Source organism: Bubalus kerabau, chromosome 12, assembly GCF_029407905.1.
Source record: "Bubalus kerabau isolate K-KA32 ecotype Philippines breed swamp buffalo chromosome 12, PCC_UOA_SB_1v2, whole genome shotgun sequence".
Classification (NCBI taxonomy): domain Eukaryota; kingdom Metazoa; phylum Chordata; class Mammalia; order Artiodactyla; family Bovidae; genus Bubalus; species Bubalus kerabau.
The window spans coordinates 52,632,187-52,654,439 of NC_073635.1; the positions used below are offsets into that span (position 1 = coordinate 52,632,187).

The window sequence follows — 22,253 nt, forward strand, 5'->3', positions numbered from 1 at the left end:
AAGGTAAACTGAAGTTATTTTATGAAAGTCATTAAGACAGGAGATGAAAATAACATTGTTTAGAAAATATTCTGATTGTACAGATTTATGTAAAGACGTTTCTAAAAATGCTAGCTGGTTTCAAGGATCCTAAGAATTCTATTTCTGAACAGTCTGTTTTATAAATGCTTATTCTCAGTGCCTAATCTTGTATCTTCAATTTAAAAACAAACCATCCTATCATATACATTATTTAACATTATATCCATCAAATATGGATTTGAAACTAAAACCATAAATCTAACTTGTTTTAACATCAGTTTTAAAAAACTAATAATACAACAGCATTAGTAACTATCTTTATTCTCAAATTGATAAAAGCATTTAACATATACTTTACAGTATAAACAAATTAAGTGCTATGCATTTTGCTTATAAAGTGACAAAAGTATTTCAAGCATTATATAATTCAATTTGTACAAAAAGTACATTTCCAAATAAAGCTTTGGTTAGTAGAACTGATTACATACTGTCAAATCCATTTCCCAAAGTTTTTCAAAGAAAAAAGCCTTATCCACTAACAGGTATTTCTTGTACAATCCAAGCTTTTTTACTGTTTAGTAAGAGGGAGGAATATATAATAATTGCTTTTAATTTCCATATCTAGATCAGCCTTTTTTCTTCCATTTATATGTGGTCAGAATACCATCACTTTTGAAAGCACAAATTATTTAGAAAATCACTTTTATTCTTAGGAAGGTGATCTATTTGAAAAATAGATTCATAAGACTTGGCTTCCATATCTACCAAGGTGCTTCCTACGTTTCAAGCACTAATGTATGCACTGGGGTAGATCACTTCTGATCTCCCCTAGGAGGGAACTTCTACCAGCGCTAGTGCCCAGAATCAAGGTTTATATAATACCTAAAAACCAAAGAGAGCCCCAAACCTAGTATTTTTACAGTTTCTACAATGTATGCATTACCTTATTCATATCAAAGTAGTAAAAATGCTACCTAACTTAAATAATGTAAAATACCAGTGTAACCAAATTAACAACCACAAAACACATTTTTCTATTAAAATTTTCCAGTCCACTGAGCAATATTTACTCAAAAATGTGATTATGAACTTAAATATATGCTCTTTTAAATTTACTGTTTATGCTGAACTGTACATTGGTGATCCTTTTGTAATTTTTTGAAAATTCTACTTACATAACTATGTAATTTGAAAATGTAAAAATGAGCCATCACTAAAATTCACTGGAGACTAATATTCTTTCATGGAAACAATTTATAAACATTTTTAAGTTCTACCTTTATTTCAATTTGGTTTTTTGAAATACGTAAGCTTCTCATTTCAATTATTATATAATGCTTCAAAACTAGTTTAAACAAAGATAAACCCAAGAAGAACTGGTAAAGCATTCCTTACTCTACATATGATGCCCCAAGTGTCACATACATGGTAATGTATCACAGAAAAGAACTGATAATAGTTTAGCAGATTATAGAGCAATCCTAAAACTTTACACAAAGCTAAACATTGCCTCCCTTCTAGTCCACTTATTTTCCTTTAATTTGATCTTGGCTCTATGTATTATCTTTCTGTAATAATCCCTGTGTGACATCAGTTTAAGTGTTCCAATTAACTACATATACCTCTTTAAATAGCTCTGCAACATTTTAGAACATCCAACCAATCTTCTTCATGAGATTCAATATATCCTACAGTTTTCTCACAAAACGCTCTTTCCTGAGCTATATTAAACACCTTATAACAGGTGTATGTATAACTGAAGACCCTAAAATGTCAAGTTTACATTTTTAAAAAAATGCATAGAGAATATTTTGGAAAACTTATTAGTACTTACTTATTAGATACTACAATGTATAGGATTTGTTTCCTTCAGACTATAAAATATTTAATCTTTATTACTGGTTATTTCAGATCTGAATCACTTTTTAATTATCTGAGATCTGATTGATATTAGAGAAATAGATTAAGTTTTCTGACCAAAACTGGGCCATGAGTCTTCCAAAATACAACCCTTATATACTCAACGAAGGTATCAAATTTCTGTGCCACAAAATAGAAGAACTGTATCAGACCTACCGGAAATAAACTTTTATTATAATACAGTATGTTAAAATTAAGGTGCTGTTCTTCATGCCCTAGGTCATCTGGCCCTTACCAAGTGGGCATCATGTCTGGAAACCACACTCTGCCAAGATGCTTAGACACTTCCCAGTGAATCTGCTCCAAACTATACTTTTGGTCAGGAATTAATACTTCTTCCATAATGGATAATTGTGACAGGCGGCCACCACACATCTTCACAAACTCAACAAAGGCACTACATGAGACTTCACATTCCCCTAGTCCAATAGCTGACAAATTTTTACAACGTTCTGCAATGCGAATTAACTCTTCATCAAGCGGCCGTAATCCATTAGCACACACTACCAGTTCAACTAGTCTAGGACATGTCATTCCCACACGGCCAAGCACATCTTTGCTTACTGATCTCCCAAAGTAAAGATGGGTGGCAGGTATTTCATACCGAAAGAATGGATCAAATTCCTCTTCATATAAAAAAAAATACATCACCAAGTTCACTTTGGGTGAATGTCTGATGAAAGCATCCCAGCTGCTCTTCTGAATGGTATGGAAGTGAGTCTGTCCTGGATTCTCACTGACTACATCAATGCGCAAATGTTCTAATCGAACATGTTTTTCAGAAGATAAAGCAAGCAGTAATTCATCACTTAACAAGTGGTAATTCAGGGCCAGTTCACGTAAGCCATGACACTGATCAGCCACACACAGGATACCTTGAAAGAAAAAAGACCCAATTATTTATAAAGTTTTGTTCATCATCTGTTCAAAAATATAAGTACATGTCCTACAATAAGATTTCACCACATTTACTATACAACTTATAAAATTTAGGTGCACCAATTGAACCCGCAGAAAGTCATACACACAAATTTATTTGATCACTGAAAAGAGGCTAAAACATTTTCTGACATTCAAAAATCTAATAATGATCCAGCGATCCCACTGCTGGGCATACACACTGAGGAAACCAGAATTGAAAGAGACACATGTACCCCAATGTTCATCGCAGCACTGTTTGTAATAGCCAGGACATGGAAGCAACCTAGATGTCCATCAGCAGATGAATGGATAAGAAAGCTGTGGTACATATACACAATGGAGTATTACTCAGCCATTAAAAAGAATACATTTGAACCAGTACTAATGAGGTGGATGAAACTGGAGCCTATTATACAGAGTGAAGTAAGCCAGAAAGAAAAACACCAATACAGTATACTAACGCATATATATGGAATTTAGAAAGATGGTAACAATAACCCTGTATACGAGACACCAAAAGAGACACTGATGTATAGAACAGTCTTTTGGACTCTGTGGGAGAGGGAGAGGGTGGGATGATAAGGGAGAATGGCATTGAAATACGTATAATACCATATATGAAACGAGTCGCCAGTCCAGGTTCGATGCACGATACTGGATGCTTGGGGCTGGTGCACTGGGACGACCCAGAGGGATGGTATGGGGAGGGAGGAGGGAGGAGGGTTCAGGATGGGGAACACATGTATACCTGTGGCGGATTCATTCCGATATTTGGCAAAACCAATACAATATTGTAAAGTTTAAAAATAAAATTAAAAAAAAATCTAATAATGAAAAAATAAGATAAAATCAGATATAATGACTTACGTTAACAATATGAAATATCTGAGAAAATTTTTTAAAAAGATTTCCATCAAATGAGCAAACAGTTTAACTACTAATACAGGCTTGTCAAATTTGTAAGAAAAAAAAATATTGAGATATCACTAGATGAATGAAAAGAAAATTGCTCAGTTAACATTAATGGAAATATACATTATAATTTTTAAAGCTCTAACATTCTCAGAAAGCTCTTAACCATTCTTTAACTGGTTCCTTATACTTCAGGCGCTATGCTTCAAAACTACTCAAAACCCCGAGCAGGAGCAGGTTTTACCAAAGGTTGGTTTCTGATCTCTGAAGTGGCCTACTGTAAGAACTCTGCCCCAAAGAGACACCCTTTTACTACTTGATAAATGACAAACTCAAGCCCTTTCTTTCCTGTGTTTAGAAACAAGGATAGGAAATAAAACACACAATGTACGATCTACTGTTTATAGTACAAGTATGACATGTCAGGTCCTAGATATGTTATCCTACAAGTACCCCCCAAAAAATCTAGAAAAATCAGTATCTTTTCTATTTTAAAGTCGAGTCAGCTAGCTAAAGATAGCAAAGCTGGAATTCAAACAGACTGGGTGACTCCTAAGTGCATGTGGTCACCTACTGCCCAGAAAGGGACAAGACAGAGGTCACCAGTAAGCCAGAGCTTTTACAAAGCAGTGGGAGGAGAATGTAGGCAGTGGAATCAGTGCAGTGATAAAGTGAATCACGAGTACGAGAGAGTCACCAGAGAGGGAGTAAAAGCCATCTGTGCTTCACTTCTCAGCTGCCAAGCTTCTATTCTCCACAAGGTGTGTATATATACTCTGAAATAAACCCTGATCACCCAAGTTAACGTGAATACATCTCTCTTCTTTGCAATCACATAAAGCTTCATCTAAAAAGAAACACACAGGTAATGGTAAGCAAAATGCAAATGAAAGAAACTTTGAGGTATCCTTAATAACTACTAAAACAGCTGTGACAGGCATGATTCTAAAACTTGTCCTCAAGATGTCATGCTGTAACCTCTGAAAACTGTTCATGTGGTAACGGTGAGCACTCCCATGAGTATGTAGTGCTATAAATAGCACAGTTAGCTGTAAAATAAGATTAGCCAGGCGATCCCAATCTAATCACATGAGCCCTATAAACAGTCTCCTCTAGATGGCTGCAAAAGAGGAAGTCAGATTCAGAGCTTCTGTGACTGAACAGAGAAACCCAAGCCATGCCTCCAGTTTTCACCTAAAGAACTGAGGTGCTAACAAAGACCTGCTAAATTTGCATTTGTTAAATATGCAGCAAGAGAAAACTAACACACAGTTACAAGTGTTTAAATATTTAACAGAAAACAATGACAAAGATAAAACTGGTACATTATTACAATTCAGTAAGACAAATAACCTAATTACAATGTAAGCAAAGAATCCAGGTAGACACCTCTCCAAGGAAGATGTACAAATAGTCGATAAGCACAGGAAAAGACATCTGAGAATTCAAGAAAATACATATCAAACCACAGCAAGATACCAGTTTACATTCACCAGGATAGCCATCATCAAAGACAGACAATACATGTTGAAGAGGGGTCAAAAAGCTGGAGCCCTCAAACACTGCTAGTAGAAATGCAAAAGGACACAGCTGCTTTGGAAAACAGTCCAGCAGTTTCTCAAATGCCTGCACAGAGTTACGATATGATTCAGCAGTTCCAATCGTTATACACCCAAGAGAAATTAAATGATATGCCCATACAAAAACCTATATATAAATTTGCATAGCAGCATTATTTGTAATAATCAAAAGGTGTAAACAACCCAAATATCCATCAACTGATCAACAGAAAAATATGGTTATTATTCATATAGTGGAATATCATTTGGCAAGAAAAAGAAATGAAATATTATACATGCTACAATATGGATGAACCTTGAAAACGTAAGGCTAAGTGAAAGAAAGCCAGTCATAAAGGACCGCATATGATTCCATTTACATGAAATGTCCAGAAGAGGCACATCTACAGAGACAGAAGTAGATCAGGGACTGCCTAGGACTGGCTGGGCTAACGTTTTGGAGGGTGACAGCTAAGCGGGACATGGGACGGTAGTGAAAGTGTTCCAAAACTGACTGAAGTGATGAACGCCCTGTGAACTGTATCATACGTGAATTCCATTTCAATAAAACTATTACACGGGTGGTGGTGCATAAATTCATCCAACTCATTTTGGAAAAAAACACAGCAAGAAACTTAAAAAAAAAATCTAAACTCTTTGACCTAGCTCTTCCACTTCTTTATTTAATTTGACCAAAGGAAGGAATTAACAGAAGTAAAACTACGTGCAAAACAGTTCATTTTTTTTAAATCAAAGGAAATAGTGGAAACAAATATTCAACCATAGAAGAACTATGAGGCAATTGTTGGCCTATCAACAAGAAAGAAAACTAAGTAGCTAAATGTTCATTAGTTCAGCTGGTAATTACTGAGTGTCTTAAATGTTAAGAATTGGTTTTAGGATGATAGAGTCAACAGGAACAAAACATCCTTATCCTAACAGAAAGCCAGCAGATAATTAAACAAGAACACTCTGCTAGTGTTAACAAGGAAATTAGGGAAGAATTTCCAGAACTATCACAGACCTACAGAATTAGAAGAATCAAGCAAAGGCAAAAGGCAAGTAGACAAGGGAAATTAATGGTTATTTCCTGTGCAAACACTCAGACATGGACAAAAACACAAGCATTCTAAGAAATGAAGGGAACACAACATGTAATATGTAAATAAGAGAGTATGTCAAAGACTGAAACCCAATAGACAAGGACCAAATCATATGGGACACCTTGTCAGCCTCAGTAAGGAGTTTGGATCTTATGTAAAGCATAGTGAGAAGTTTTGAAGGAAACTGGAGTTAAAAAAAAAAAAAAAATCAAATTTCTATTTTAGAAAGATTACTCTGGTGCTACCGTGGAAATCAAATTAGAAAAGAGCAAGGCTGCAAGTTAGGAAATCAGTTAAGAGGGTACTCACAAGGGCACTCACTGAGCTAGATTAGAGATGAAGGAAAGCAGTGCGTTAATTTCAGCTGCTTAACAGAATACCACAGACTGAGTAGCTTAACAATGAACATTTATTTCTCCCATTTCTGGAAGCTGGAAGTCCAAGATCAAGGAGCCAGAAAGGCTGGGTTCTGCGAGGGCCAGAACTCTTTCTGGCTAATAGATGGCCATGTTCTTGCTGTGTCTTCACATGGCAGAGAGACCAGATATCTTTCCTATTCTTTCTTAGAAAAGCACTAATCCCAAAGAGATTTCTCCAAATAACTCCCAACCCACTTTCAGACACCATCACACTGGGGAGTAGGGTGTCAACATGTGAACTGGGGCAGGAGGTGAGGAGAACAACACAAATTCAGTCCACAGCACAGAGATTTAAAGCCTATTATCAGTGATGGAGTTGCCAGACCTCAGTGACTACAGGGATGTAAAAGTAAGGGTACTAGAATTCAAGAATGTCTATTAGGTCCCTGATAACGAAACAAGCAGTGCCGTTCACTGAGATGGTAAAAAGGGAGATGTAAGAGACTTCAAAAAGGGGAAAGGATGATCATTAGTCTGACATACCATAGAGACAGTCTAGAGACACTGAGTCATCGGCAGTTCAACACATAGCTTTGGAGTTCCAGAAACACTAAAGGAGGAGGCGTTAACATACATACAGAACATAACTGAAGCCGCTGATGAAGATGATACAGCCCGGGGTTTACAGAGTAAAATAACAAAGGGCCCAGTACAAAACACAGGGAGACACCAAAATTTAAGGAAGGAAAAGAGAAACTAGCAAAGGATACAGAGTGGGAACAATCAGAGAGGAAGGAGGAAAATCACGAACTATCATACAGAAGGATGATGCAAGGGGCGGGGAGGCTCACACGGGGGTAGATAAATGTACTTACGGCTGATTCATGCTGTTACACAGCAGAAAGTAACAGCACTATAAAGCAATTATCCTCCAATTAAAATTTTTAAAATAAGTCTTCCAATTAAAAATTTTTAAATAAACAAAAAGAACAGTCACTGGTGTCAAATGGTACTTAGAGGTCCGGCAACAGACAATTGTAAGGACTGTATGAAATGGGAACAATTGTTTGATAAAAACTGAACTGAAAAACTGTTCCGTGAAGAAAGCATATAAAACAGTTCTTTAATTTCAATTTAGAGAAAGTAACCATCTAAATATGCAAAACATGAACAGAAAGAATACACACAAGTATTAAATTTGAAATTAAAACCCTCTACGCTTATATTCTTAAAGAATATTACAGGAAAGCTCTCTCTTTACCAAACAACTAATCCAAATGCCATTCAAGCTTGGTAAGATCAAGCAAGCTTATACTATGAGAATTGATATATATATTTAATAAAAATAAACGAACATGGGATGTACCAGGATAAAGAGAATAATGAACTCAGTTTCACGGAGAAACCAAAGACCCAAAGGCTCTCATACAGTGTGTAAGTACTACAGGTTACATTCAGAGTGCTCTGGAAATAGTAGGTGGGGGTTCTAAACCAGACAGGAGAAAGAAAAAAGTGGAACACATGAATTAAATTTTGAAGGCTGGACTGGAGTTAGCCAGATTAAGAAATGAAAAAAAGAAATTTGTTAAAGGTATTCCTCAAGGTACAGTATACTGACCAAACACATGTACAAAGAACTGTCATTATCTAGGACTCAAATAAAAGCTGCATGTGAGTAAAAAGCAGAGAGAGGTGAAGGTCAGGATACAAAGAACTTTGTATACTATGAAGCTATGGAGCATGGACTATACTCTCTATACAGTGGACAGTAAAATGTGACTAAGATCACAATAAGAAGGAACTGCCAAAGCCCAATCTTCTTAACTTCTAATTATACTTAGGTTATCACCGTCAGTGATAATCTAGAAGTGGCAAAAAAAAGCTAGAAAACACCACAATACACAGACGTCACCATTCCCATCAACCAGACTCTCCATGTGGGAGACAAGGAAGGACAGGAAGTAATATCCGTCCGACAAGGAATCATTTTCTTAGGGGAAGGCCAGGCTTCAGTAACAGCAAGAAGGGGGGGAAGTATTCTGTTAAGAGATCAAAACAGATTTCCCAAATAACACAGCTGAAGGGATGGGAGAGATGTCAGCAGTAGGAGGGCAAGTCAGGACTGAAGCGTGAGACTAACACAAACTGTAGGTTTATAATCATTTTACAATACAAACCATTTGGAATTTAAATGCTCTCAAAATGAATAATGTAATAATGCTTAAGTTATGCAAGAAAAGCTGAAAAGAGCTTTAATAATGCTACTCCTCCATTTGATGGGCTTTCAGCTCCAAAACTCAACTTTGGAAAAGGTTATCTTGCAAAATGTGAGGTAATGACTTCAGCACAACTCTTCTCTATGTCATGAAACGAAAAGCATTTGTGAGATTGCTATGACTCAAAACTACCCTGTTAGCTCAACCACGATTTGAGAAAAGTCTACTTCACCAAAATGGCCATCTCAGGCCGACCTCATACCGTCCCTTCCTTTTATTTTTTTAATTTATATATTTTCTGGCACAGGTTGGACACGACTGCCAAAGGAGATTAGAAAAGTTGAAAGTAAGTGTCTAGGTTAGGAATGCTACAGAATTTACGCTACTGTTTACATTAAAAATATTATGCAATACAGAGGAAATAAATCCTATGAACCCACCTTCAAGGTCAGTAATTATGAATGCTCCTTAATTTGATAAACACAATACATTTTACTAAAATATCTGGCAAAACAGCACCGCACCTGCTGGAGAGACATGAGGGCAGCTGCTCATTTTGAGCAGCCTGAGCGTATCGCTGTTGTTGGCCACGAGGACTTTGAGCGACGGGTCGTCTACTGGCGTGTCGTCTATCTTCAGCGAGGACAAGGATTTGGAGTTTACAAACACAACCGTCAGTGCAGAGATAAAGTGAGACTGAAAAACAAAAACAATGAAAACACCACTTCAGTTTTTACAAACAGAGACTTGAAGGGTCTTCATATAATACATATCTAGTTCATCTGAACCCTGATGATGCATTTGTAACTGTTTTGGGGTAGCAGCAGCCCTCCCTCTGTTGAGGGAATATGGTAGGAATATGGTAGAGAGGGGTGACCTGTCATCTTTGTAAAGGGCCTTTTTATCTGGGGAAAAAAAGATTTCAAGCCTCAGGACAGGGGTCTCTGAGTCACAACAGTCACTGGTCAGTAAGCAGAGGAACTGTGGAACCCTGAATGAGAAAGCCTCTCAGACACTTCACGTCACCTTCTCTGGAAACCCTGCTCCAGTGTATTTAACACCGAACTGCATTCTTTTTTGGTGACAGTAATGACCATTAAAATAGTAACAGCTATTAGCATAATCATCAAAAATTAAAGTCAATGAACTTAGACGCTATATAAGACTTATTCAGAATATGGAAGCTCATATAAAACTTGATTCTAAAATAATAAAAATCATAACTAAGTAAAAATTCCAAATTTAAAATTCCTTTAAATATGTTAAATTATACTGTCAATGTACCAATTAATAATCTATACTTTATTATAAAATATTCTATATAATAATTATAATATCCTGTTGGACACAGAATCTGACCTAAAGGAACCATTGTAGGGAAACCAGAATTAAAGCACAAAGTATGGGACTCTGAATCAGAGCTAATAAGCCATATCCAATGGACTCACTACACCAGAGAAAGAGATAAGGGCAGGCTAGTAGCCAAGAAAGTACAAGAAACATTATCTTTTTGGTCACATTTCCTAAATTACTTTTTCCTATTGTGGTTAAATAACTATTTAAATTTTGATTAAGTAACTGTTCAACAACTTAAATGTTAATGTCTTTCTCCTAACTGGATTTCCATATCAAATTCAACTGTATCTTCTACGATCACACAACATTAGTATATGCATGACTCCATCTCTGCCTTCCTTTTTCCCACTTCCCTCAGAGTTAGCTCTGGTCAAATACGCTTCTTTCATGATCTCTTCAGTTCTCTCAGGATTTCCAAGATGTATCAACAGCCTATTTCAACCTTCTACAAAAGCCATTAACAGGAAAAGAATGAAAAGAGCATAAGTATCCTATGCTTACTGAATGAGGAAGCAAGCAGTCCAGACGCACCCCCAGTTCCCCAAACCAAAATGACAGGAAAGTACAATATTAGTACTATATATGCATAGTGACCATCCTGAGTAATGAGAAAAAAGGAAATTATATCCAACATTCCTTATAGCATGGTATAGCCTATATATACCGTATGTTTATAGCTTTCTAACTACAGTATGTAATAGAAAAACCAATTCAGATGATTTCATTTCCCACATGAAGCTTAAACAAGGCACTACTATACCATGTAACTTGGTGCCTCTTAAGAGTGAGGGCCCTGAATCATCGTAATCAGAACCACCTGGACTGCTCTTAAGAAAAACAAATTTGGGACTAGGAATATCCAAAGTTTAGAAGTTTCAAAGATGATTGGTATGCATATTCAGTTTGAGAACCACATGACTGAACTCATGTCCTCAGAATCTGAAAATGTTGACACAAGCAGACTCTTGCCCATTTCCCTTATTTTACATGAGGAAATAATTTATCTCAAATGTACCTTATTGAGACTTTGAAATCAACCTGTGATACACCTGTTACTGACCGTTTATTGAACAACCTGGGTTATAATATGCATTCAAGCTAGTAACACAAACATAACTCAGATAACGCAGGAATCGGTTCTGGATCACCACAACAAAGCAACTATTACAATAAAGCAAGTCACACAAGTTTTGTTTACCACTTCATATAAAAGTACTGTTTACACTATGCTATAGTCTATTAAGTGTAAATAGCATTACATTTAAAAAACAATGTATATTCTTTAATTAAAAAATACTTTATTGCTACAATATGCTATCACCTAAGTCTTCAGCAAGTTGTAATCTTTTTGCAATAGCAATGTCAAAGATCACTGATCATAGATTACCATAACAAATATAATAATAATGAAAAAGTCTGAAATACTGCAAGAATTACCCAAATGGCACACAGAGACATGAAGTGAGAAAATGCTGTTGGAAAAATGACATCAATAGACTTGTTTGACACAGGGTTGCCACAAATCTTCAATTTGTAAAAAACACATTATCTGTGTAGTGCTGCAATAAAAAGAGGTGTATGTCTTCCTGAATCATCCTAGTAAATTCAACGATCAGGTGTTTAAAGAGGTGTCTATATTTTAGCTTGTGGTGTACTCTGATAAAACCTTATGATTTACTGCTGGATACTAACCTACAGAATATGAGCTGACATACACAGGGACTTCATTAGTTGTCTTTCTGAAAATGCACACTTATTTTTCTATTTTAAGAGAATAAGTATTAGAGAAAGAGACTATTTCTAATTACATGCAGGAGCAAGTTAGAACATATATGTGAATATAAAATTTATTATGAATATAAATTTCACCAAAAAAAGTTTTAAATAAAATCTGTAAATTAATCCTAACTGTACTAATATTAACTGTGCTCAAGAAGCAATCTTTACACAATGAACAAAAGATTTTCTAAGCGAGCTCCATCTGCTCTTAATACTGGCACTACTTTTCTTTCATTATAATCTCACCAATCTGCTCTGAAAGTCCAAAAAAGAGCATCTATTGATATATGTCTCTTTTCTTCTAACATGCTTATATCTCAGTTTTACTTAGTCTATTTCAGTATTTCATATAGAATCCTCTGCAAATTCAATCACTTTTTAACATTACCCAAAAAGCACAAAGTGATTCAAAAACAGGAAAAAAAAATCATTTAAGATTTAACATTATAAATAGTAACTGGTTTTTCAATATACACGCAGCACTTTTCTTATATTCCCACTATAAATGCAAGAAATGGGTAGAGTTTCCCTGGATTTCTCAGTAAAAACTAATTAAAAAAAAAAAAAAAACAGGAGATACCTTTGGTAAATCCATAAAGCTTGGCCGAGCAGTTGAAATAAGTCCAAGTGTTTTTAAAGAGCAGTTCACAAGTTGTGATAATATATCACAAGCTGCTTCAGCTGATTCTTTGCTGCTGTCCACCTGAGAAAAGAAACATCCTTTACACATGAATATGGTCACATTTCTCTGTGTACATTTGAACTTTACAAAAGCAAGAAATACAGTTATTAGTTTACTGCATTATAATTTAAAGAATTAATATTTATCCTTTCAATCATCTACCCTCACATACAATGTCAGCCTTTTCTGAATCCCCCTGAAAAATTATAAGGGCAACTGTCAAGACTTAACTTTGACCGTGATAAGATACTTACTTAATATTAAAAGCACTTAGCTATTAAGTTGATTTATTCCAAATGGACTGTAAAACCTAGTGTAAACATAAATTTATAATCTTTGAAAAATAATCATATATTTGGTAGTGGATCATATCATACATGTAAATACAGTGCCAACGGTACAAATGCTTTAAACCAAACTGAATGAGTATTTACTCAAGAGATTCAGGTAAATCACAACCTGGGATTCATCATTAATGTTATTAATTGAAACATGAATGTGAAGTAAAATAAGGGTCTCCAACTAGTCAAACATGAAAAGCTGAACCAAACGAGAAGTGCCCATACACTGCGGCTATATACTCTTCTGCACAGACCTTTCCTGGAGGGGAAGGGAAACATGACCAAAAAGTTCCTTAATGACAGAAGGAGCTCTTCTTTCAAAAAAGGAAGTTGTCCCCCAGGCTATAAAGCACCTTAAACAGTGTAGTTAAAAGTAACATCATTTCTTTAATTTCCAGATCGATGTACCTTACCTTAACCCAAAAATATTCTGAAGATCCTGCTGTAAAACTGATGCACCGATTTACATTACAGTTTCAGAGCTATTTTTATTCTTTGGCTAAGTTTCTTTATACCAGTGGTTCTTTTGAGAACTGCTGTGGTCCTGAACCAATAGCAACAACATCATCAGGGAACCTGTTAGAAATGCACACTCTCATGCCCAATCCAGACCACATGAATCAGAAACGGGGATGGGGGTGGGGAGGAACCCAGCAATCCTTGTCTTAAGAAGTACTCCGGGCATTTCTGATGCACATAAAGTTTGAGAACCATGATTTTACATTAATAACTCTGACTAGAAGATTCTTTGGCCTACAGTCAGTGATGAATTAAACACAATTATTATCAGGAGAGCTCAGAAGGATCTTGGGGTGTGTTTTTGGAAATCAGAAATTTCCTCAGAAAAATAAACAATCCCTAAAAAAAAAATGCTTAAACTTATAGGAGAAATGATTTTGTGATGGTTATACAAGTTGGATACAGTTGAGCTGTGCCACAGGGTAACACTGAAACAGCCAATCCACTGGATGGAATTGGTCTTTAGACCTAGGAGATTAATGTATTATACTCATCTTGTTATAGGATTTACCGTAAGAACACTTTTAGACAACTCAAAGATGACTGAAACCAAGGAGAAGGCTCTTCAGGTTTCCTCATGGGCAGGCAAGAAAGGGACAACACATGAGGAGTTCCTGGATTTTTGTTTGTTCTATCCTCCCACCATTCCCCCAGCCTTGCCCTCAGCTAGGGTTGAGACATAACATCCAAGTCATCCAGTTAAGCATTAGATATCCCAAATAATGCAAGGAGGAGGAAATGGCAACCCACTCCAGTATCCTTGCCTGGAAAATCCCATGGACAGAGGAGCCTGGTAGGCTACCATCCGTGGGGTCACAGTCAGACCCGACTGAGTGACTTTACTTACTTATTTAAATAATGCAAGGGATATTTGCACTGACAGTTAGCCACAGATTACCTGAAATCCATTAGGCATCTCTTATTTTTACTCGCTAAACCTAGCAATCCTTTACTCTGTGGCCTAAGTGTCTTTGTGTAGTTTTCTGGAAAGACAGCCATAAGACACCCACCGATTCCCAACATCAGGCCTCTCCTCCTCCTGTGACACACATGAGAGAACACACACACAATCTCCAGCTGAAACAGAACGACAGTCTCGGGAGCAGACAAGACTTTAGTTTTGGCAAGGATCTCTGGCTTAAGAATCACTGCAGTATCTGGGTTTAACTTGACCTGTTTTAACATCAGCTGCATATGGCAAATCAGGTATTCATGTGTTACTCAACAGTAATTACAGGATGTGTTAAGGATTTAGTGAACGTATCCATATTTCATTATTCATCCCCAGAACAAAACATGACAAGCCTGCTCACACACCCCTGTGATTCTTTAGACCTCTCTGAACCTCTCAAAAAGCAACCTCACTTCATTTATCTCTTTACTGCCTGACTTCCAGTATGAACCTGCTGGCAAAGAAAAGAAACAGTTCTCTTTGGCATCTTTCATGTACCTTTTTCTATTTCTCTCTAAAATATATTCATCTAAACTTTTTATATAGAGTTTCTGTATCTCCTTTCTCTTTAAGGAACTCCATATCACAAAGCCATCAATAAACAAAACTCAGACTTTATTTTATTAAAATGAAGCTTTAATAAAAACCTCTACATCTAATATATATTTCTTTTGGCTCAAATTTGTTTATAATAATTCTATGTGACAGTTTCAGTATATGATTTATCTTTATTTAATGGTTGCTTCTGCTTTCAAGAAATTATGAAAATAATTTACATTATTAAGATTTACAATAAAATGGAATAATTTAGCTCAATAGTTATTTGTGACAGCCTCTAAAGTACACAGTTACTCTAAATCTTTAAGCACGTTCCCCAGAAAGGCAATAGTTTAAAAACAAGAGAAAATATATCAGTTTAGGACACAAAAGCCACTGCATGCGTACATACTAAGTCGCTTCAGTCATGTCCGACTCTGATAAACCATGGACTAGAGCCCTCCAGGCTCCTCTGTCCATGGGATTCTCCAGGCAAGAATACTGGAGTGTGTTGCCATGCCCTCCTCCAGGGGATCTTCCCAACCCAGGGATCGAACCTGCATCTGTCTCCTGCATTGGCAGGTGGGTTCTTTACCACTAGCACCACCTGGGAAGCCCCCACAAAAGCCACTAAATACACTTTATTTTTAAAAAGAAGGATTTAAAGTATTACCTTGAAGCTGACGTATTGTAGATGATTTGAATGTCTTTTAATAATCTGTTTGATCAGCTCTGGATGTGTAGCTTTCAAATAAGACGTAGCTGGCTGATTCAGTTCAAATTCAAAACATCTCCACAAGTCAGGCATGTGAAATACCTGGTTCCAGTTGCGGCAAACTTGTGAAGCATGAGCCCGGTCAAGAAGAGGCAAATACTTAAATACTTGGAGAACAATGTCCTGAAGGAGATTACCCCAATCACAAGTCTGAGAATGCTCACTTGCAGTCCGCAGTCTCTTGGATTTCTCGGCAATACTTTCTTCTGATGAATCATGGCCACTATCTCTTCCTCCTCCTCGTTTCATCCTATTCAGAAAAAAATTCATCATTCTTTTTTTATACTTAACTTTTCAATAGACACAAATCCAAAATTCATTCTTCTGTCGCTGAGATATGCGTAACATGTGCCTATAAATACAAACATAAACATGCAGGAGAACTGGACCAGGCATTTAAGGAGAAGAACGTCAAAGCAAAATATAATTTAAAAAACACCAGTAGAGACCAACTGTTATTTCACAACCTTACATCTTTGGCAGGTGCTTTTAAGCATGTGTATTTGCACTGTACTATGTGGGGAAGAAGTTTATCATAGCTTTGAAACCAAACCATGCATTTATATTTTCAAAGTTGTAGTCAGCTATTAAGAAATACAAAAGAGAACCTACAGGGACATTTCCTCAAGATTTCTTAAAAGTCATCTAAGGATACCTACTATATCTGAGTTTCTGAATTCATGGCAGCCAGAGCCACAGGAACGTTCAGAAAGGATCTGAACCAAGTCGTTGACAGATCTTTTCACAGTGAGTACCTGTCGTGTGTGTTACTGCCAGACCCAGACTTTGCCTAAAACGAGCAAACTCATCTCTACTGTGCAAATTTGCTCTGGAATGTGGCTGCTTCTTCCAACACTTCACTAGCTGTTGCAATGTTTTATCCAAGTTGCATTTCTGAATGACAACTGAGTGTTTATTCTATGTATTGGTACTGCCCTCATTCCACTTGGATCTGGTGGTGGTGTACAACAGGAGTGGAATTTCCAGGCAAGAATACTGGAGTGGGTTGCCATTTCCTTCTCCAGGGGATCTTTCCAACCCAGGGATTGAACCGGGGTCTCCCGCATTGCAGGTGGATTCTTTACCATCTGAGCCACCAGGGAATGGCGTAAAATAGTAGTGTGAGTAAGGAGACTGGGTTCTGGAATCGAGCTCCCTGGCTCTCCCTCTCATTGCTCATGTGGCTATTAACAAATTACTTGACTTTCCTGGGCTTCAATTTGTAAAATGGGGATAACAGAAACACACTGGCATCTTGTGAGGAATTAAACAGTACTAGGGCTTTTGAACGGAGAAGGCAATGGCAGCCCACTCCAGTACTCTTGCCTGGAAAATCCCATGGATGGAGGAACCTGGTGGGCTACAGTCCATGGGGTCGCTAAGAATCGGACATGACTGAGCAACTTCACTTTCACTTTTCACTCTCATGCATCAGAGAAGGAAATGGCAACCCTCTCCAGTGTTCTTGCCTTGAGAATCCCAGGGACGGGGGAGCTTGGTGGGCTGCTGTCTATGGGGTCGCACAGAGTCGGACATGACTGAAGCGACTTAGTAGCAGCAGCAGCAGCAGGGCTTTTGAAAGGAGACATCGATGGCTGCTGAACTCAGGTATAGGAAAGTAGTCTTGTATTAAAAACATTAAAGTAGAAACAGAGGTTCCAGCCAGAAGGCAAACAATGATCCTAAATTTATTTTAATATGAAGTGTATATGAGAATGTGTGAGAACACAAGCTCATGTATGAGAAAAACACATTAGAAATAGATTAGCACATTAATATAGTAACTGTAATAGTGGGACTGTATAATATTATATTCATAATTGGGGCTTAACAACTGTGGTGGGATTACATAATGAATTTTTTTTGCCAATATGCTTTGTTAAACTTTACACATGCCTGTTAATGTCAATGAATTACACTGCAATCAGATAAAAGGTCTTGTTTTATCTGGAAATTTTACTACTGAAGGCTCTACCTAAATGAGGGCAACTGCAGTCCACTCACTGGTACCTCTATTTAGTTCAGAGCCTGCGATTCTTTTGTCTCTAGAGAGCAGTTTCTGGCAGGTACAGTTTGGATTTAGAGTCACAGCTTTTTCACACAGGATGGCTTGTAGCTCCAGCTCCCTTCTCCTGGCACATCAGCACGTCAGAATTCTGATTCCTGTGTGGGACACACATACGCGCGCATGGCTCTCAACCAAATACATCTCTGCAGGCTCTTTCTTTCCAGTAGCTAGCTAAAACTCGGGAGGAGGACTGGGCGCAGAGGGCCCTGGCTCTCATGCCGTTAAGACCAGTCCAGGAGGTCTTAGGACATGTGCAATAAACTGCCTATTCCCATTACTCCTACTTCCAACTATACATTAAGTGAAGTAAATGATGTATATTCTCCTGTGCAGAGGAAGAGAAAGGGAAAACAAAGAAGGAGAGGTGACAGCAAGAGGCTAGTTTTATGGAAGACTAAACCTTACATGTGGAACGAAGAATACGTTTTTCAATATGTTTAGAGAAGAGATGTATAATCTATAATGTCATCTTTAGTATTAAAACAAAAAATACTCTCCTAGGAATAATGTCTCACTAAAGGTTGAGATAACACTGTCATTATGACCCATTTTTCTGCTTTAACTTATCCTGAAGGCGTACTTTAATTTTAGCATATAAAATTTGGGTCAAAGAACAAAGAGTTTGCTACCCAGGGTTTATAATTTCTCTTCTGACTACCTAAAACTACTCAGCATTTTGAGATACTGAGATTCAAAAAAGAATGAAGTTATTTTTATAATTTCTACCGCTCACTACAGAATGTTGATCTTCTACTCCTGGAGAAAAGTCTTCTAAAACCAGAACTATTCAATTTGAAGATGGAATATTCATACGGATACATAAACAAAAATAAAACGACAACCTTATTTACACAATTATCTTTGCTAATACACTGCTGATTCTAACAACAAATACTTTCTTTTGTCTATTGCATCCTTGTTTTAAATAAAAGTATATTTCAATATTTTTCCAAATGGAGTACAAAACAAAAGCTGACATATTAAAAAGAGGGCTTCCCTAGTGGCTCAGTGGTTAAAAAAAAAAAAAATCCACCTGCCACTGCAGGAGATGTGGGTTCAATCCTTGGTCAGGAAGATACCCTGGCAAAGGAGATGGCAACCCACTCCAGTATTCTTGCCTGGGAAATCCCATGGACAGAGACTGCAGTTCACTGGGTCACAAAGAGCAGGACATGACTTAGCAATTAAACAACAGTCTCTAGCTAAACTAGTCTTTAAACTGTCATATTTGACTACCATAGTATGTCAGAATTACAGTATATAAAGCAACAACAAAAATTTAAGGCCAAACGCTAATACAAATATTTCTGTATTACCCTCATTTACGTGTAAAAACACCAGATCATAGTGGGCAGCTAAGAAAAAATTTTAATGTCAAATCTTTTCCAAGACAATTCATGCAAAAATTTGCACTGCCTTCAAAAGTATTTTATTAAATCTATTTACACATGAAGCTGTGCTATAAAGACAGTTAAACAACTTAAAGCATCTAACAGTCCGCAAAGAATTTACGTCACTGGTTGACTTCTTACTTTTAGTCCAAGAGAAAACCCCTCTCACACTAGAATTTGAGTGCAGAGAAGATGGATGATCAACCTCTCCTAGATTTAGGAGAGCACCCAAACTAGGCCGCTTCATGACTCTGGCAGTTCACTTCAAAATGCGACTTTTCCAGGCCCCCCAAAATCGATGCAACTTGGGCCACTAAAAGCATTCGGTGAGACTGATACTCCTGTGGAGCATCAAAAAAACAAAGGAATGACGAAAGACTCCATCCTGATCGAGCAGCACAGAGAATTATGGTATTAACTCTTCACATTTCCATACGCTCTGAAAGGAGCAGTCACTTTGCTCATCAGATGAAGAGCCTAACAGAACACTTGGCTATGTGCCCTTCATTGTTTTTTTAGTACACTGCGATCATAGTAATTTTAAAAGCTCATTTGTATTTAGCTCTAAAAAGCCTATTTGCCATCACATTTCCTTTCCATTTATGCTCTGCTTTTGACTAATACCAAAAATGACATGCATTCTTCGGCTGGAATACAAAGACTGAAAGGGTGCAGACAGTCTGACGCTCAGAACTAGATGGTATTAGAGTGGGGTGGTGAAAATTGGTTCACCGATCATTTGTAGATACTGGGAGTTGGTGGCATTTTTATAAAGATTTCAGGAGAAGAAAAAAAGATTCTGAAAGATCTGAGAGATATTGGACATGTTCAGCAACGAAATAACTGCTTATCTCTAAGCACAGCGATGCAGGCCAATCACCTAATAGGCTTTTTCCTGATCCCTGTCTGCAATTCCACCTAAAAGAGCTACTCTCGCTCAAAGCAGGGGCAAAAGCTGCTCATCGCAAGTTGACCAACTTTTCCACTTGGCTACGCGCATCCGAGGTTTCCCCTCCTCCGGCGCCACCTCCTCGAATTGGCTTTCCCAGACTTGTCTCCCGCGCCCTACGCAGGGCGGTCTGTTTTGACATCTTAATGTCCCTCATTTCTCAAAGCCAGGCCGAGCGCGAGCTCTAGGGTGTCGGTCACCAGGCCCCGTCGAGAGTCACAAAGCCGGGCGCCAGGTGCGGCGAGCCCCGGGCGCGGCTGCGGCGGCGTCGCGCGGAGGCTGCCGCCGGGCGCTGCGCGGAGGCTGCCGCCGGGCGCTGCGCGCGCACCACGCCTTGTTGACATGTTTGAAGCAGGTTCGCGGGGCAACGCCCCCAAACAGGCTCCAGGCGCCCCGTCCCGCCCGCGCACTCTCGGGTCCCCGTGTCCTCCCCTCGGTCCCCGTGTCCTCCCCTCCGCCCCCGGCCCGCCCACCTCCGCGACCCTACCCGGTTCCCGCCGCCGCCGCAAGGCTCCGGCCCCGGCCCTCCGCCGTTACCTGCTGCCGAGGGCGGCTTCCCCCACGCTCCACCCCGGACTCCGGGGGCGGCTGGTCCCGCGGCTCTCACATGAGGCCCCGCGGGCCCCGCGCCTCGCGCTCCCGCCGCCGCGGCCCCCCGCGCTCCGCCAGCATCCGAAGCGCTGGTCGCCTGGGGGACGCCAACGCGGCTCCACCTTTGCGGCTCTGGCTGCCCGGAGAGAAGCCGCCCTCCTCAGTCTCGCGCCGTCCGTGTCCTTCTCCTGGGTCCCTTCGTCGCCGGGAGAAGAACGGCTGCAGGGAGCTGCAGCCACCGCGTAGGTTCTCGGCGCCGCGGCCCAGAGACAGAAACCAAAATGGCGCCCGGGCTCGCGGCCGCGCGCTTCCCCCGGCGGCGCGTCCCCGCCTAGGGGGGGCGGGCGCGTGTCCGCCGCAGCGAGTTCCAGGAGGATGAGCCAGAGAACTCGAAGGGGCCGCACCCACGCGGGAGCGCGCTCTGTCCCGCACGGCTAGGGGCCTCGTACCCTGGTTCCCCGGGGAGTGTCGGCAGCCTTCCTCCCCGAAACGTGACTGCGGCTTTTAGGGTTTTGTTTCTTTTTTCGTCTTGAAGCCGAACGTGAGAGGGCTGGAGCCAGCTAGATGCCTAAGAGTCTGCGGTGGAAAGTGGAAAGTTTAGAGAGGCGGAGCAGCTACAAGAAAGGAGAGTCCCTGGGGCGGGTTGCAGCTGGTTCGGGCAGACCGGTAAACAGTGGCTGCGGCAGCGGACACACCTCCGCGTGGGAGGCGGGGCCTCCGATGGCCACGCCCGCTCACGTCAAGGGAGGAGGTAAAACACAGCTTGTAACAATACACACCAAATTAGACCATGATTGGTATACTATAATACTGTGCATCCTGTATAGGTAAGGTGTTATATGGCGGGGAATTAAAGCAGAATGGTGACACTGTTAACGCTGGGATGACAGGTGATATTTTAAAAATCGCCTTTATAAAGTAGACAGACTCGTGAAATTTGTAAATAGCTTTCTGAAACACAATGAGAACAGTGTAAGGGAGTAGATGACAGATAAAAGAAAATTCCGGTGAAGGCTTTTGTAAGTAGAGGCATCTTTGTGTGTAACTGCTACCTGGTTAGCTTGTTTTCAAAGTTTGGATTTGGGGATACTGGATTTTCTTAAACTATCCTTAGGTGCAAAATCTTAACTTGAATCATGCACCATCTCCACACCCCTCAAAGATAATTTTTCATTATAGATGTCTTGTCAAAGATCTGCCCGGTGTAAGAGACTGGAAGACAGTGAAACCCAGGCATCCCAGCACTCTTCTACTCCCCCTAAACTTGAGCTAGGAAGGCGTGGGTAAAAGTACAGTAAGAGT

The 22,253-nt window shown here is 39.1% G+C and overlaps 1 protein-coding gene across 2 annotated transcripts; it reads right to left on the reverse strand.

Annotated features, from left to right (window-relative positions):
• Nucleotides 1-1,284: 1,284 nt before the first annotated feature.
• On the reverse strand, nucleotides 1,285-21,652 carry FBXL3 (F-box and leucine rich repeat protein 3). Of its 2 annotated transcripts, none has more exons than XM_055542683.1 (5): nucleotides 21,401-21,652; nucleotides 15,851-16,202; nucleotides 12,727-12,849; nucleotides 9,536-9,707; nucleotides 1,285-2,816 (listed from the first exon to the last, which is right to left on the reverse strand). In XM_055542683.1, the coding sequence occupies exons 2-5, from the start codon at nucleotides 16,199-16,201 to the stop codon at nucleotides 2,173-2,175; spliced, it is 1,290 nt and encodes a 429-aa protein (XP_055398658.1). In that variant the 5' UTR covers nucleotide 16,202; nucleotides 21,401-21,652; the 3' UTR covers nucleotides 1,285-2,172. The 2 variants fall into 2 exon arrangements, with proteins under 2 accessions (XP_055398658.1, XP_055398660.1); XM_055542685.1 differs by lacking the exon at nucleotides 21,401-21,652 and adding an exon at nucleotides 20,898-21,382.
• Between the last annotated feature and the right edge of the window lie 601 nt (nucleotides 21,653-22,253).

Excerpts from the sequence above, each read along its gene's own strand:
- FBXL3 (XM_055542683.1), bottom strand. The coding sequence starts at position 16,201 with ATGAAACGAGGAGGAGGAAGAGATAGTGGCCATGATTCATCAGAAGAA. Across the intron at positions 12,850-15,850 it reads TACAATACGTCAGCTTCAAG|GTGGACAGCAGCAAAGAATC; the intron begins GTAATACTTTAA and ends TTCTTTTCTCAG. Across the intron at positions 9,708-12,726 it reads GCTTTATGGATTTACCAAAG|TCTCACTTTATCTCTGCACT; the intron begins GTATCTCCTGTT and ends TTTGTTTTTCAG.